Source organism: Lutra lutra, chromosome 17 (assembly GCF_902655055.1).
Source record: "Lutra lutra chromosome 17, mLutLut1.2, whole genome shotgun sequence".
NCBI lineage: Eukaryota > Metazoa > Chordata > Mammalia > Carnivora > Mustelidae > Lutra > Lutra lutra.
The window spans coordinates 43,773,899-43,787,716 of NC_062294.1; the positions used below are offsets into that span (position 1 = coordinate 43,773,899).

General features: G+C 45.8%; 1 protein-coding gene across 1 annotated transcript; it reads right to left on the reverse strand.

Moving 5' to 3' along the window:
- Positions 1 to 628: 628 nt before the first annotated feature.
- Positions 629 to 2,366, reverse strand: LOC125088454 (cytochrome c oxidase subunit 7A1, mitochondrial). Its single transcript, XM_047709660.1, has 4 exons — positions 2,214 to 2,366; positions 1,394 to 1,480; positions 1,169 to 1,253; positions 629 to 747 (listed from the first exon to the last, which is right to left on the reverse strand). The coding sequence occupies exons 1-4, from the start codon at positions 2,226 to 2,228 to the stop codon at positions 692 to 694; spliced, it is 243 nt and encodes an 80-aa protein (XP_047565616.1). The 5' UTR covers positions 2,229 to 2,366; the 3' UTR covers positions 629 to 691.
- Positions 2,367 to 13,818: the final 11,452 nt, after the last annotated feature.

Consider the following 13,818-nt stretch of genomic DNA (forward strand, 5'->3'; position numbering starts at 1 on the left):
TGTCCCTAGGCCTGGATCTGCATGTTTCCTAGTCCTTTTTCTCATACTGGATTCTAGTTGAGCTGCAGTCTCGTTCTTGAGGAGATCCCCTCCAGATCCTGTGGAGGCTGAGACTGGGACCCAGAAGCCTGGGCAATCTCTGCTACTCCTGCAAGAGCCAGGCTCTTGGGAGGTCTCAGTGCCACCCCCGTCCCACCCACCCCACCCCCGGCCCTACTCTGTTCCCCAAGGCCATGCCTGCTCCCTCTTGCTCCTGAGTCTGTCCTCACTTGCCTCTGCCTCTGTTGTGTCATGGACCATGCGCAGTACCTTCCTTCCCACCCTCAGGCCTCCACAGGGAGAGGGGCTGCCTTCCCAGAATAGAACCCCTCTCAAATTCAAGGACATGATCCCAGATCCCCAGGCCCTAAGAGACAGCCCAGGGGTACTGTTTCGGGTCCCCAGCTCCTCAGGAGGGCTGAGAGGCAACAACATCGTTTGAGTAGCCTTGTGTAGTAGTAATCCTCTAGCAGGAGGGACTCAGGGCTGAGGCATCAGGCTGTCATTGTGTAGTGATTCATTGCTGATGGGAGGATGGGTTGGTGGCCGGCGGGGGGGGGACACCAACAAATGGAGGCCACAGCTGGGCTGGGTTCCCCAAGAAGCCAGCACATTTATTGATGCTTGTTCAGGTTCTGCAAGCTTCTTGGTCTCACTTCTGGTGAGGGAAGGAGGCCCAGCCAAGGAAGTACAGGCTATAGACGGTGCCTAGGGAGGGAGTAAGGGGACACAGCGTGAGATCCTAATGCCTCCCTGGACCACATCTCTGCTTTCAAGCCCCTCTGCAGGCTCCTCAGTCACCAGTCTGGATCCCAGCTCCTTTCTCAAAGTGCCCTTCAGGTGGAGAATTCCCTAGCCTTGCTCCAGACCTGGCTGCCAATTTCCTCCACAATTCCTGTCTGGACCCCAAAGCCCCTCCTGGGACAGAAGCTCAAGCCCTAGGTGCTCCCTCCCTCCCCACAAGCTAGCGTGGACTCCTGGACCGTGCCCCCCTACCTGGCCAGCCCAGAACCCAATCCCCTCCTTAAGACCCTGCGCAGCCACTAGCCCTCTCCCCAAACTCAGCAAGATCTCTCCAGCTGAGCCCCTCCTCCCCCAGCAGCTCAGGCTGAGGTGGCCCCGCACTCACCCCCTACACAGAGCCCCATGGTCACTCGGTACAGGATGTTGTCGGTTCCCCCGCCCTTCAAGTGCACCGGGAGGTCATTGTCCGCCTGGGTGGTGGAGGCGTCAGATGAGAAAGGGGTACACGTTGCTCTGTGGACTGGATCCCGTCTCCCCCCTACTCCACTCCAGGACAGAGCCTGAGGTCTGGGTTCTTCCCCCCACCCTGCCCCGCCCCTGCTCCGCCTACCTGGAAGAGTTTCTGTTTCTCAGCCACTCGGTTCTGGAAGCGGTTCCGGGTAGTTGAGCTGAAAGAGCGAACCAGCGCCTGGGAGACCTGGCGGGGAGGGAATCGGAGACACCTGAAAGGGTGTCCCCAAAGGGTCTGGCTGGGGGGGCGAGGGGACGGGCACGCTGAGGCCTGACACCGGGATGGCCCTCTTCCTTGCGTGTGTCTCAAAGGCAAGAATCGAACTGTCAGTATGAGGAAGGGAAGGGGTTCTGTCCAGAAAGGCCCAGAAAAAGGGACTCGCGCCTATAGAGTCTGGCTTGGAGGTTTCCCGGTTGTCTAGGGGGTCCTGGAAGAAAAGCAGACCCAGAAGGGACACTTGATCTGCGGGTTCAAGTCCCGAGATGGTGGGGGTTTGCTTTTTTGGTGGGGAGGGTTTCCTAGATTAACGGGAGAGGCCCAAGTCCCGGGAATGATCCGTCCTGGGTCTGGGTGCCTAGCGGCGTTACCATACTGCCTAAGAAGTCCGGGGTGGGGGTGGGGGGCGAGAAGCGGTGTTAAGTTCCCACCGCCTAGGTCCCGAGGTGTTAAAAGGGGCCCTGGATGAAGGGAAGAAGTTCAAACCGGGGCGTTGGGCCATGTTAGGGGTCCTCGGCTGTCTCAGATATCCCTGGGTTATAGGAGGCGGGGGTTGAGGGTCCCAGGCTATTTAGAAAGGGGTCCGGAGCCCTGAGGGGGGCTCACGTTCCAAGGCCCCAGATCCCGGGATGTTTAGGGAATCTCGTATTGGGGCGAGGGCTTCCGGTTGGGTTTCCTAGCCCGGCCCTTGGGGGGCCCTCACCCGCAGGGCCCTCATTCTGCGTCGTCCTCTTAGGCCGGTGTCACCTCCCCTCTCGGCCCAAGGACACACAACGCCCTCCCTTCCCCGGGAATCCCAGGCCACGCCCTCGGCGCGCCGCGTGACAGCCCTGTCCGGGGTCTGCGGTGGCGGGTGGGGTGTGGGGGAAGCCGCGTGAATCCCGCTTCCAGATTCGGGTTCGTGCAATAGGCGCGCGGAGTGGACGCCCCAGTCCCGCCCCCGCGCCAAAAGGCACGAAGCATCCATCTGTTACTCAGAATTTCTGCTGGTCCAAGTGGAAAGGAAAACGGAACCAGGGAATACATTTTTTGCTTGTTTCTCCGGAGATACCCGTCTGGAGCAAGTGCAGTTCTTCTCCCGGGATCTCTCAGATTTTCTCCTTACCGGAGTTGGTATTGGAGAGCGAGTGAGGGAGCAGATAAACGGGTTCCAACTTCTCGTTCTATCTACGTAGACTCTGAGATTGCGTCTCCGAGCCTGTAGATAGTGACCGTCTCTGTAACGTGGGGCCTGAGTCAGGATCTCCCTCCGAGGTGTGTTGAGAGCATTAAATGACCTCATGGAACAGCATAACCGAGCTAACAGTTATAATCTTGGTAATAACTTGCAAATTTACTGCCTAACTGAGCTAATAACAACTGCAAGAAACGAGAGCTCTTATTTTTACTGCTTTCGAGCGGCCGGCTTGTTAAAAAGCAAATTTAACTGAGTCAATGTGAAGATCTGAAAGATTTCATTGAATGATTCATGAACTGCGCAGGATGTCATCCAGCGAATGTTAGGGAACACCCTGAAGCTACAGAAAAGGAAAGGTTTTGAAAGGCCTGGGGAAGGGGGGATTAGCAAAGAATGCATTGTTTTAGGTTAGGTTTCCCTCTTAAGGGAGATGGTTGGGGTTTATGGGATTACCTCCTAGTGTTGACCAGTTAAATTCCCCATATGTTCCTGGGGGAAGCTAAGGTTAGGTTAAATATTAAGTCTTGGTTTACTGAAGTGGGGCCTTGGCACAAGTGACCCTATCTTGGGCCTGTGATTTTTCATAACATATATATAAAATAAGATCTTGGGGCACCTGGGTTCGCCTGGGGTCATGGTCTCAGGGTCCTGGGATCGAGGCCTGCATTGGGCTCTCTGCTCGGCAGGACACCTGCTTCCCCCCTTCTCTCTACCTGCCTCTGCCTGCTTGTGATCTCTCTCTCTCGCTCTCTGTCAAATAAATAAATAAATAAATAATTAAAAAAAAAATAAAATCTTAAATAAATAAATAAAATCTTAAAAGAAAGTATTAAGCATTGAGCAAAGATTCATCTGCTAAATTAGCCTACTGTAGCTTTATTTTATTTTTTATTTTTTTTAAAGATTTTATTTATTTATTTGACAGAGATCACAAGTAGGCAGAGAGGCAGGCAGAGAGAGGGAAGCAAGCTCCCTGCTGAGCAAAGAGCCCCATGCGGGACTCCATCCCAGGACCCTGAGATCATGACCTGAGCTGAAGGCAGCGGCTTAACCCACTGAGCCACCCAGGCACCCCTTTATTTTATTTTTTTTAAGATTTTATTTATTTATTTGACAGAGAGAGATCACAAGTAGGCAGAGAGGCAGGCAGAGACAGAGGAGGAAGCAGGCTCCCCACCGAGCAGAGCTTGATCCTAGGACCCTGGGATCTGACCTGAGCCTTAAGCCACTGAGCCACCCAGGCGCCCCAGCTTGCTGTAGCTTTTAAATGGAAATGTCTAATGTATCAAATTTACAAGCATGGTTTGAATGTGTTAAGGGAGTTTAATTGCTATAAAAGCCCTCTTTAAAAGAGATTGTTAAACCCTTTTAGACTATGCCACAGTCATGACTAAAACCACTAGGGCAGCCCTACTTAACCCTGGCAGCACATCAGGATTAAACAGATATGAATATAGATAAATAATGTATTTCTTAACTGTCTTAAGGTAATAAGGTACAAATATGATAACTTTTACTCCCAAATACTTTACAAATATTTTACAAATACTTTACAAATACAAACTAATACTTTACAAATACAAATACTTTACAAATATGATACCTTTTACTCCCAAATACTTTACTCCCCAATACTTCAGCTTTCCCCAACTTTCCCAAATACTTGTATTTCCTAAAAACAAGGACACCCTGTTACATAACCACTGCACAATCATCAAAATCAGGAAATTAATACTACACGACATTATTGTCTAATTCACAGAATTTTTTTTTAATTCACCCACTGTCCCACAAATAAAAAGAGAAAAAGTTCTAAATGATTTTTCTAATCCAAGATTCAATCTATAAATTGTCGGTCATCAGGTTTTTCATTTTTTTAAGTCCTTATCTGTTAGAGATACATACGTAAATATGAAATATGATGTTGGAATTTGCTTTAAAATACTCCAATAAAGGGGAAAAGGAGCTTAATGGGGCAACTACATGAAAAACACTATAATGGTGACCATTGTTGAAGCAGGTGATGGGTCCTTTCTCTCTGCTTTTCTGCTTGAAATCTTCCATAGTAAAAGAAAAATTAACTAAGCATAAAAACACTTGATATATATATATCATATGTACATATGATATATATATATATATGACTCATGTCTAGTGATTGGCTTGGTCTCAGCTGGAGCAATGGGGAGTGGCGGCTAGCCTGGGCTTGCCCACAGGGCGGAGTCACAGAGTTCACAAGAGTAGCAAAAGGGGAAAGTCTCCACGCACAAACATTTTTCAATCCTGTTCGTGTCAGAATGGCTAATGTACTACTGCTTTTGGCCAAAATGGCTAATGTACACGGACATCCCCTTATCAAGGCTGACTTGGCTACTGCTAACTAAAAAATTATTCTGACACTTACTAAAATGCCAAGGCAGACTTTGTTCAGGACAATTATAATATAGGGACTACTGCAAGGGAGATATTTTGGGCAGTCAGGGAGAGAGATTGGGCTCAACTCTGAACACAAGGAAAGTGGGATTTAGAGCCAAAGTGGGTGGCAGTAGATGGAAAATTACAAAAAGGGTAGGGCAATTCTTTGCTAAATAGACCTAACAGAATTCTTTCTGAAGGCTGGTCAGGGTGACCAACTATTGCCTTGGGGGGTTGGGGGAATGAAGAATTTGGTCAGGTGTCAAGGATGATCAGATGTGGGTTTTCAGGAGGTTCTGGTTAAACTGACTTAGCAAGATTCTTGCTAAAACTGGATTCTATGAGGATAGAGAGAAAGGCTCAAGGTCAGGACAACTCAAGCAAAGGGCTAGAGATGCAGTAGATAACTGACAGTCTACCTCTTTGCCAGCTCAGCTTCCCTATGCACCCATCTAAACACAGTTGAGCTCTCTTAAAATAACAATAACTCTGTATTTTTACCTATCCCTGTTGGGGGAAGGAGTTTTTCTTTCCCCAGAATGAGAAGAACCACAGTCCCAAAAGTCATTGTATCCATCACAGCCTATATTGATAACTCCTCAAATTCTGTCACAAAACTTGTATTAAGGGGCACCTGGGCGGCTCAGTTGGTTAAATGACTGCCTTCAGCTCAGATCATGATCCTGGAGTCCAGGGATCGAGTCCTGCATCGGGCTCCCAGCTCTGCAGGGAGTCTGCTTCTCCCTCTGACCTTCTCGCCTCTCATGCTCTCTCTCACTCTCAAATAAATAAAATCTTTTTTTAAAAAAGATTTTATTTATTTATTTGACATACAGAGATCACAAGGAGGCAGAGAGACAGGCAGGGAGAGAGAGGAAGCAGGCTCCCTTCCAAGCAGAGAGCCCAATCCGGGGCTCGATCCCAAGACCCTGGGATCATGACCTGAGCCGAAGCAGAAGCTTTAACCCACTGAGCCACCCAGGCACCCCTGTCAAATAAAAAAAAGAAAGAAAGAAAGAAAGAAAGAAAGAGAGAAAGAAAGAAAGAAAGAGAAAGTACCTTAAGATGACACCACATTGGAAGGTAAGATATTCTTTATTTTTTTTTTCATCTTTTGTAATGTCGAGCATAGTCCTTTTTCCTCCCATGTTGAAACAGATTGCTGTGGCTTTGGCTAATGATCGATGTTAAGTTCGGATTCAGGGACCATGTTGTATGAAAAAAACCCTCAATGCACAGTTATCCAGATGAGACATGGGAACTAAGGAAGTAGTGGATTATGCCCGTATTTCATACTGACTCGGGAGCATTTGCTGTTCACTCCTTGAGTGGAATGGAGAGCAGCATAATTTTCCTCGTTTGGGTATTTTTTTTTCTTTTTTTTTTTTTTTTGGTGTGTGATTTATCTTGGTTTATTATGAATCCATATTTGGCTTGCATTTGTTAAACATGCCTACAAAATGATTCTCAGCTGCATAGCAACTCTCTGGACTGCTTCCTGTCTTACCCACCTCTGGGCTCAGTTTGTCACCCTGGAGAACAGTGTAGCTTTTCTATTTATCCATTTGTTGTTGACCTAGACTCCATTGCGTCCCCAGCATCTGGCACACAGGTGGATTTGGTAAGTATTTGTTGAAGGAAATGTAACCCAAATGTTCTCTCATTTGCTCACTCCCACACTTTTTTTTTTTAAAGATTTTATTTACTTATTTGACAGAGAGAGATCACAAGTAAGGAGAGAGAGAGAGAGAGAGAGAGAGGAGGAGGAAGCAGGCTCCCTGCCTAGCAGAGAGCCCGATGTGGAACTAGATCCCAGGACTCTGGGATGATGACCTGAGCCGAAGGCAGAGGCCTAGCCCACTGAGCCACCCAGGCACCCCTCCCACACGTTTAATAAAGGAGGATCTCAGGGCTTGTCTTAGTTCTAAGTACCTAATCTGTGGGGACAGTGCAAAATGAAAATGCGGCAGCCCTTCATGAAACAGCAGGAAAAAAGTGCCATTAAGAGTACTAAAACATAAAGTTTTTGCTTTTTTCCATGATCTCTCTCAACCTGTCATAGTGTTTTGAATTTGCTATTTAACGCCGTGCTCCCTAGGGCAATGGATACTTCTGGTGTGAGCACAGACAGGCATCTGGGGCACCCGTCCTGCAACTTTGTATCTGCCCACAAATGTGCCTAATGATGGCATGTGTCATCTAGACTGCACTGGCTGTCAGGTTCCCCTCACCCCACCGGCCAACTGCACCAGCTCCTTGTGTTCTGGCCGGAGGTGGAGAAGTCGAACCAGGCATCTGTCCTTCCCATGGGTTTGGTGCCTGGGTGCCAAGAAGAGTCAGGGATCAGAGGGGAGCAAAACATTCTTTCCTGCCAGGTTACCTGCTGAATGTGCCATGGCATGGATTGAAGAGCGGGGAGCTGGGACCCTGCCTTGCCCTCAGAAGTCATAGACAACAGAGGCATATTGGACCTTGACCCTCTCTGTGCCCTAGCACAGGTCCCAGGCCCCAGGGAGACAGAACAGGGCAGCCAAGAGCTTATATCAGGGAGGGGGTGCCTGAGTGGCTCAGTCGTTAAGCATCTGCCTTCTGTTCAGGTCATGATCTCAGAGTCCTGGGATCAAGCCCCGCATCAGGCTCCCAACACACACCTTGGTTCCAGACTAGCAATCTGGGAACGATTAAACATCTAAAAGCTGACCTTGGAAAGCAGGTTGCTCTGAAGTGGGCCGGCCCTGCAGGGATGAGGTTAGAGCACATCTCCCTATGACGCTGACCTGGAGTCAGGAAGCATGAATTGAGAAACTGCTGCTGCCACTGTGCAGATCTCCTTGAGAAATGGTTTTGTCAAGTTGCAGGACAGGAGCTCAAAACTTTTCCCTCAACATTTTAGTACAAAGAAATTTCAAAGATACAGAAAAGGTGAAGCCATCTTAGACCTAACACCTAGATTTTATTTTACCATAAACATTTTTCTGTATTTGCTTTATCATATAACTAACCATCTATACTTCTACCAATCTATATCTTTTTTGATGTGTTTCAAAGTAAATTGCAGATATCCATATTCTTCCCCCAGATACTTCCCCCAAATACCTAAATATTTTCCTTATATAAATAATTTGAAATTTTTATATGTGATATGGCTTTGGTGGTGGTTGTGTTAAAAAAAAGTATATATATATATAATATATATATATTTTTTAAAGATTTTATTTATTTGACAGAGAGAGATCACAAGTAGGCAGAGAGGCAGGCAGAGAGAGAGGAAGGGAAGCAGGCGCCCCACTGAGCAGAGAGCCCGATGTGGGGCTCGATGCCAGGACCCCGGGATCACGACCCAAGCCAAAGGCAGAGGCTTAACCCACTGAGCCACCCAGGCGCCCCCCCCCCCCAAAAAAGTATATTTTAGAAATACATACTTATGGGAGCCTGGCTGGCTCGGTTGGTGGAGCATGCTGTGCTTGGTCTCAGGGTTAAGAGTTCAAGCCCCACTCTGGGTGTAGAATTACTTTTAAAAGATAATTTTAAAAAAGATTTTAATTATTTATTTGAGAGAGAGACAAAGAGAGCACGAGCCAGAGGAGGGGTAGAGGGAGAGAGTGAGAGAGATGCAGACTCTCTGCTGAGTGGGGAGCTTACCATGGGGCTTGACCCCAGGACCTTGAGATTATGACCTGAGCCGAGGTCAGACACTTAACCAACTGAGCCACGCAGATGTCCCCCCCCACAACAATAAATTACTTTTTCCTGGGGGCGGCAGGCCGGCATGAGTGTGGAGCCTGCCCCCCAAAATAAAAATCTTAAAACACACACCCCACGTAAATATTTTTTCATATGATGTCCTGTGTATTAATTACTGCCAATTAACAGATTACCCCAATATGTAGCAGCTTCAAACAACTTTTATTATCTCGCACAGTTTTTGTGGATCAGGAACCTGGGGATGAGGGTACCTGGGTGGCTCAGTGTGTTAAGTGTCTTACTTTGGCTCAGGTCATGATCTCAGGATCCTGGGATGGAGCCCTGCCTTGAAGTAACTCACTCAGCAGGGCGTCTGCTTGTCCCTCTCCCTGTCCCTCTGCTCTTCCCCCCACTTATGTGCGCTCTCTCTAATTAAAAAAAATCTTAAACAAAAAAAAAAAAAGGAATCTGGGGATGGTTTGGTCCAGTCACAGTCAATAACTCAGGGCAAAAGTGGGCAGGAACCTACCTGGTTTGCCAGTTGTGGGTGGGGAGGGAGACTTGACTTAGACATCCTTCCAGTGTCCAGAACCAATCTTTGGTATCACTCTGCTGCCATCTTGTGGCAGGACTGGAACAAGCGCCCCTTCCTCCTGGACCTTCCACACTGATCCTGTTCAATAGTATTTTAGGGCTTGATTTTCATTTTTATTTTTTTTTTTAAGATTTTATTTATTTACTTGAGAGAGAGAGAGAGAGATCAATCACAAGGAGGGAGAACAGCAGGCAGCGAGAGAGGGGGAAGCAGGCTCCCCACCGAGCAGAGAGCCCGATGCAGGGCTCGATCCCAGGACCCTGAGATCATGACCTGAGCCAAAGGCAGAGGCTTAACCCACTGAGCCACCCAGGTGCCCCTCATTTTTATCTTTAAAAGATTTCCTTATTAGAGAGAGAGAGAGAGAGAGAGAGAGAGTGGGAGGAGGGGCAGGGGGAGAGGGAGTTCTCAAGCTTACTCCCCTTTGAGGGCAGAGCCCAATGCCAGCCTCCACCTCAGGACTCTGAGATCATGACATCAGTCAAAACACTCAACTGACTGAGTGACCCAGGCACCCCAAGGACTTGATTTTTTTTTAAGACTTTATTTATTTTGAGAGAGAGAGCGTACAAGCAAGGGAAGGAGTGAAGGGAGAGGAAGAGAATGTCAAGCAGACTCCATGCTGAGCATGGAGTCCAATGTGGGGCTTGATCTCACAACCCTGAGATCATGACTTGGGCTGAAATCAAGAGCCAGAAGCTCAACTGACTGAGCCACCAAGGCGCACACTACGATGTGATTTTTTTTAAAAGATTTTATTTATTCGTTTGACAGACAGAGATCACAAGTAGGCAGAGAAGCAGGCAGAGAGAGAGGAGGAAGCAGGCTCCCCACCGAGCAGAGAGCCCGATGCGGGGTTCAATCCTAGGACCCTGGGATCATGACCTGAGCTGAAGGCAGAGGCTTTAAACCACTGAGCCACCCAGGCACCCCACTATGATGTGATTTTTAAAACTTTTAACGTTCATTTACCCAATTTCTGAATAGATCATAAATTTACATGGTTTAAAAGTCATAAGGGTGGGCAAGAGAAACAAAGGCAAAAATGAACTATCCGGACTTCATCAAGATAAAAAGCTTCTGCACAGCAAAGGAAACAGTCAACAAAACCAAAAGACAACCTATAGAATGGGAGAAGATATTTGCAAATGTTTTATCAGATAAAGGGCTAGTATCCAAAATCTATAAAGAATTTATCAAACTCAACACCCAAAGAACAAATAATACAGTCAAGAAATGGACAGAAGATATGAACAGACATTTCTCCAAAGAAGATATACAGATGGCCAACAGACACATGAAAAAATGCTCATCATCACCCAGCATCAGGGAAATACAAATCAAAACCACAATGAGATACCACCTCACCCTAGTCAGAATGGCTGAAATTAAGAAGTCAGGAAACAACAAATTGTTGGCAAGGATGATGGTGGGAATGCAAGCTGGTACAGTTACTCTGGAAAACAGTATGGAGGTTTCTCAAAAAGTTAAAAATAAAGCTATCCTACGACCAAGCAATTGCACTACTAGGTGTTTACCCCAGAGATACAAATGTAGTGATCCGAAGGGGCACCTGCACCCCAATATTTAGAGCAGCAATGTCCACAATACCCAAACTATGGAAAGTTCATCAACAGATGAATGGGTAAAGAAGATGTGGTATGTATATATACATATATATGTGTATATATATACATACACACACACACACAATGGAATATTACTCAGACATCAAAAAATGAGATCTTGCCATTAGTAATGACGTGGATGGAACTAGAGGGTATTATGCTAAGTGAAATAAGTCATTCAGAGAAAGACAATTATGATATGATTGGCTCATATGTGGAATTTGAGAAATAAAACACAGCAGCATGGGGGAAGGGAGGGAAAAAAAAAAAACAGGACAAAATCAGGGAGGGGGACAAACCCTAAGAGACTTTTAATCATAAGAAACAAACTGAGGGGGCGCTTGGGTGGCTCAGTGGGTTAAAGCCTCTGTCTTCAGCTCAGGTCATGATCCCAGGGTCCTGGGATGGAGCCCCGAATCGGGCTCTCTGCTCAGCAGGAAGCCTGCTTCCCTTCCTCTCTCTCTGCCTGCCTCTCTGCCTACTTGTGATCTCTGTCTGTCAGATAAATAAATAAAATCTTAAAAAAAAAAAAGAAACAAACTGAGGATTCCTGGAGGGAAGGGGGTTGGTGGGACGGTGTAACTGGGTGATGGACATTAAGGAGGGCATGTGATATAATGAGCACTGGGTGTTACATACAACTGACAAATCACTGAACTCTGCCTCTGAAACAATAATACACAATGTGTTAATTGAATTTAAATTAAATTAAATTAAATTAAAAAAATAAAATTCATAAGTGTGAATAGGGAAAGAAGTTTTATTCCGCTGAAGATGCACTGCATTCCTCTCCAGGGGAACAATTTTATGTTATTTGTATCTTGTGTATCCTGTCAGGGAAATTTTACTTGTGTATAAAAAACAAAAGCAAAACGAAGCACCCCCTAAAAACACAACAATAACACCCCCAGAATATACTCAACCTTCTCAGTCATTAAAGAATATTCCTGAAATCAGCAAATTAATTAAAAAATATTGGTCCTGATTTGAACAAACAATATGCATATGTTTTGAACAAAAAATATAAAAATACATATGACCCAAGGAAGAAAGGTAAACACCAACTTGATATTTTATTGTTTTAATGAATGAATGTTAATTGTTTAGGTGTAATAGGGAGTTATTGCTTAAAGGTACAGTTTTAAGTGTTTATGGATGAAATGATAGGATGTCTTCGTTCGATTTGAAACCCATCATGAGGGAAGAGTGAGTGAGAGTGTAGATGAAGCAGGTTTGCTGAGAATGGGTCATAGAAATGAGGAAGGGATGTTCATTATTCTGTTTGCTCTGGTTTTGTTATGTTTGAAATTTTCCATGATTAAAAATTGAAATATATTTCCTGAGCACCTACTGCATGCTGGGCACTGTTCTAGACACTGGGGATCAGCAGTGAAGAAAACCGAAAAGAAGCCCATACAGTCATGTTAGCTTACATTCTGGTGGAATGATAGTTAACGTGTACTGAGCACTTAACAAACACTAGACTCTTGTAAACTTGTTGGAGTACGTATCAGAACATAAAGACCTCCCTCGCTCTTTATGTTTCTTTATAAGGTGTATTGTATTCCCATCCATGGATTTTCCACAATTCATTTAACCAGTTAGTTTGCAAAGGTTAAATGGACAGATTTTATTTCATTTTATTTATTTTATTTTACTTTGTTTATTTGAGAGAAGGAGAGAGAGAGAGCATGAGAGGGGAGAGGGTCAGAGGGAGAAGCAGATTCCCTGCTGAGCAGGGAGCCCAACTCCGTGGTGGGGGCTGGGGGGGATCCATCCCAGGACCCTGGGCCCACGGCAGACATTTAACCTAGTGAGCCACCCAGGCGCCCAAACAGACAGGATTTTAAACAATATTTGCTATTTTATTTCCTTCAAACCACTTTAATTCTTTTTATGTTCTTTTCAATATATTGCAATAATGCTGGTGATGACTTTTGTTTCGCTGGTCATAATAATTTCCTTTGGAGTCCTTGAATATGTTCCACATGTTCAAACATATTATTTCCCCCTGTACTTTCACTGAAATCCATTAAGAATGCCAAGAGTAACAATTATATGTGCCAATTTTTGTTTGTTAAATAGCAGCTTTAAAAATATTTGCCAAACGAGGGGCGCCTGGGTGGCTCAGTGAGTTAAGCCGCTGCCTTCGGCTCAGGTCATGATCTCAGGGTCCTGGGATCGAGTCCCGCATCGGCTCTCGCTCGGCAGGGAGCCTGCTTCCCTCTCTCTCTCTCTCTGCCTGCTTCTCTGTTTACTTGTGATCTCTCTCTGTCAAATAAATAAAAAAATAAAATCTTTAAAAAAAAATATTTGCCAAACGAAATTACTTCTCAAGTAGGAAATGTGTATCTCATTACTGAGTTCAGTTGACCTACTTAGTATTGTCCCTTAAAATTCAGGGTGGCAGCTCCAATCTTTGAACAAAAAAAAAAAAAAAGAAAGAAAAAAAAATATATATATATATATTTAAGATTTTATTTATTTATTTGACAGACAGAGATCACAAGTAGGCAGAGGCAGGCAGAGAGAGGGAAGCAGGCTCCCTCCTGAGCAGAAAGACTGATGCGGGGCTCCATCCCAGGAGCCTGGGATCATGACCTGAGCTGAAGACAGAGGCTTTAACCCACTGAGACACCCAGGCGCCCCCAAAATATGTTATTTCAAAAATTCAGCTATTTGTGATGCCTGGGTGGCTGGGTCGGTTGGGTGGCCCACTCTTGATTTCGACTTGGGTCACGATCTTGGGGTCCTGAGGTTGAGCCCTGCATTGGGCTCCGTGCTCCGTCCTTGGGATTCTCTCTCCCTC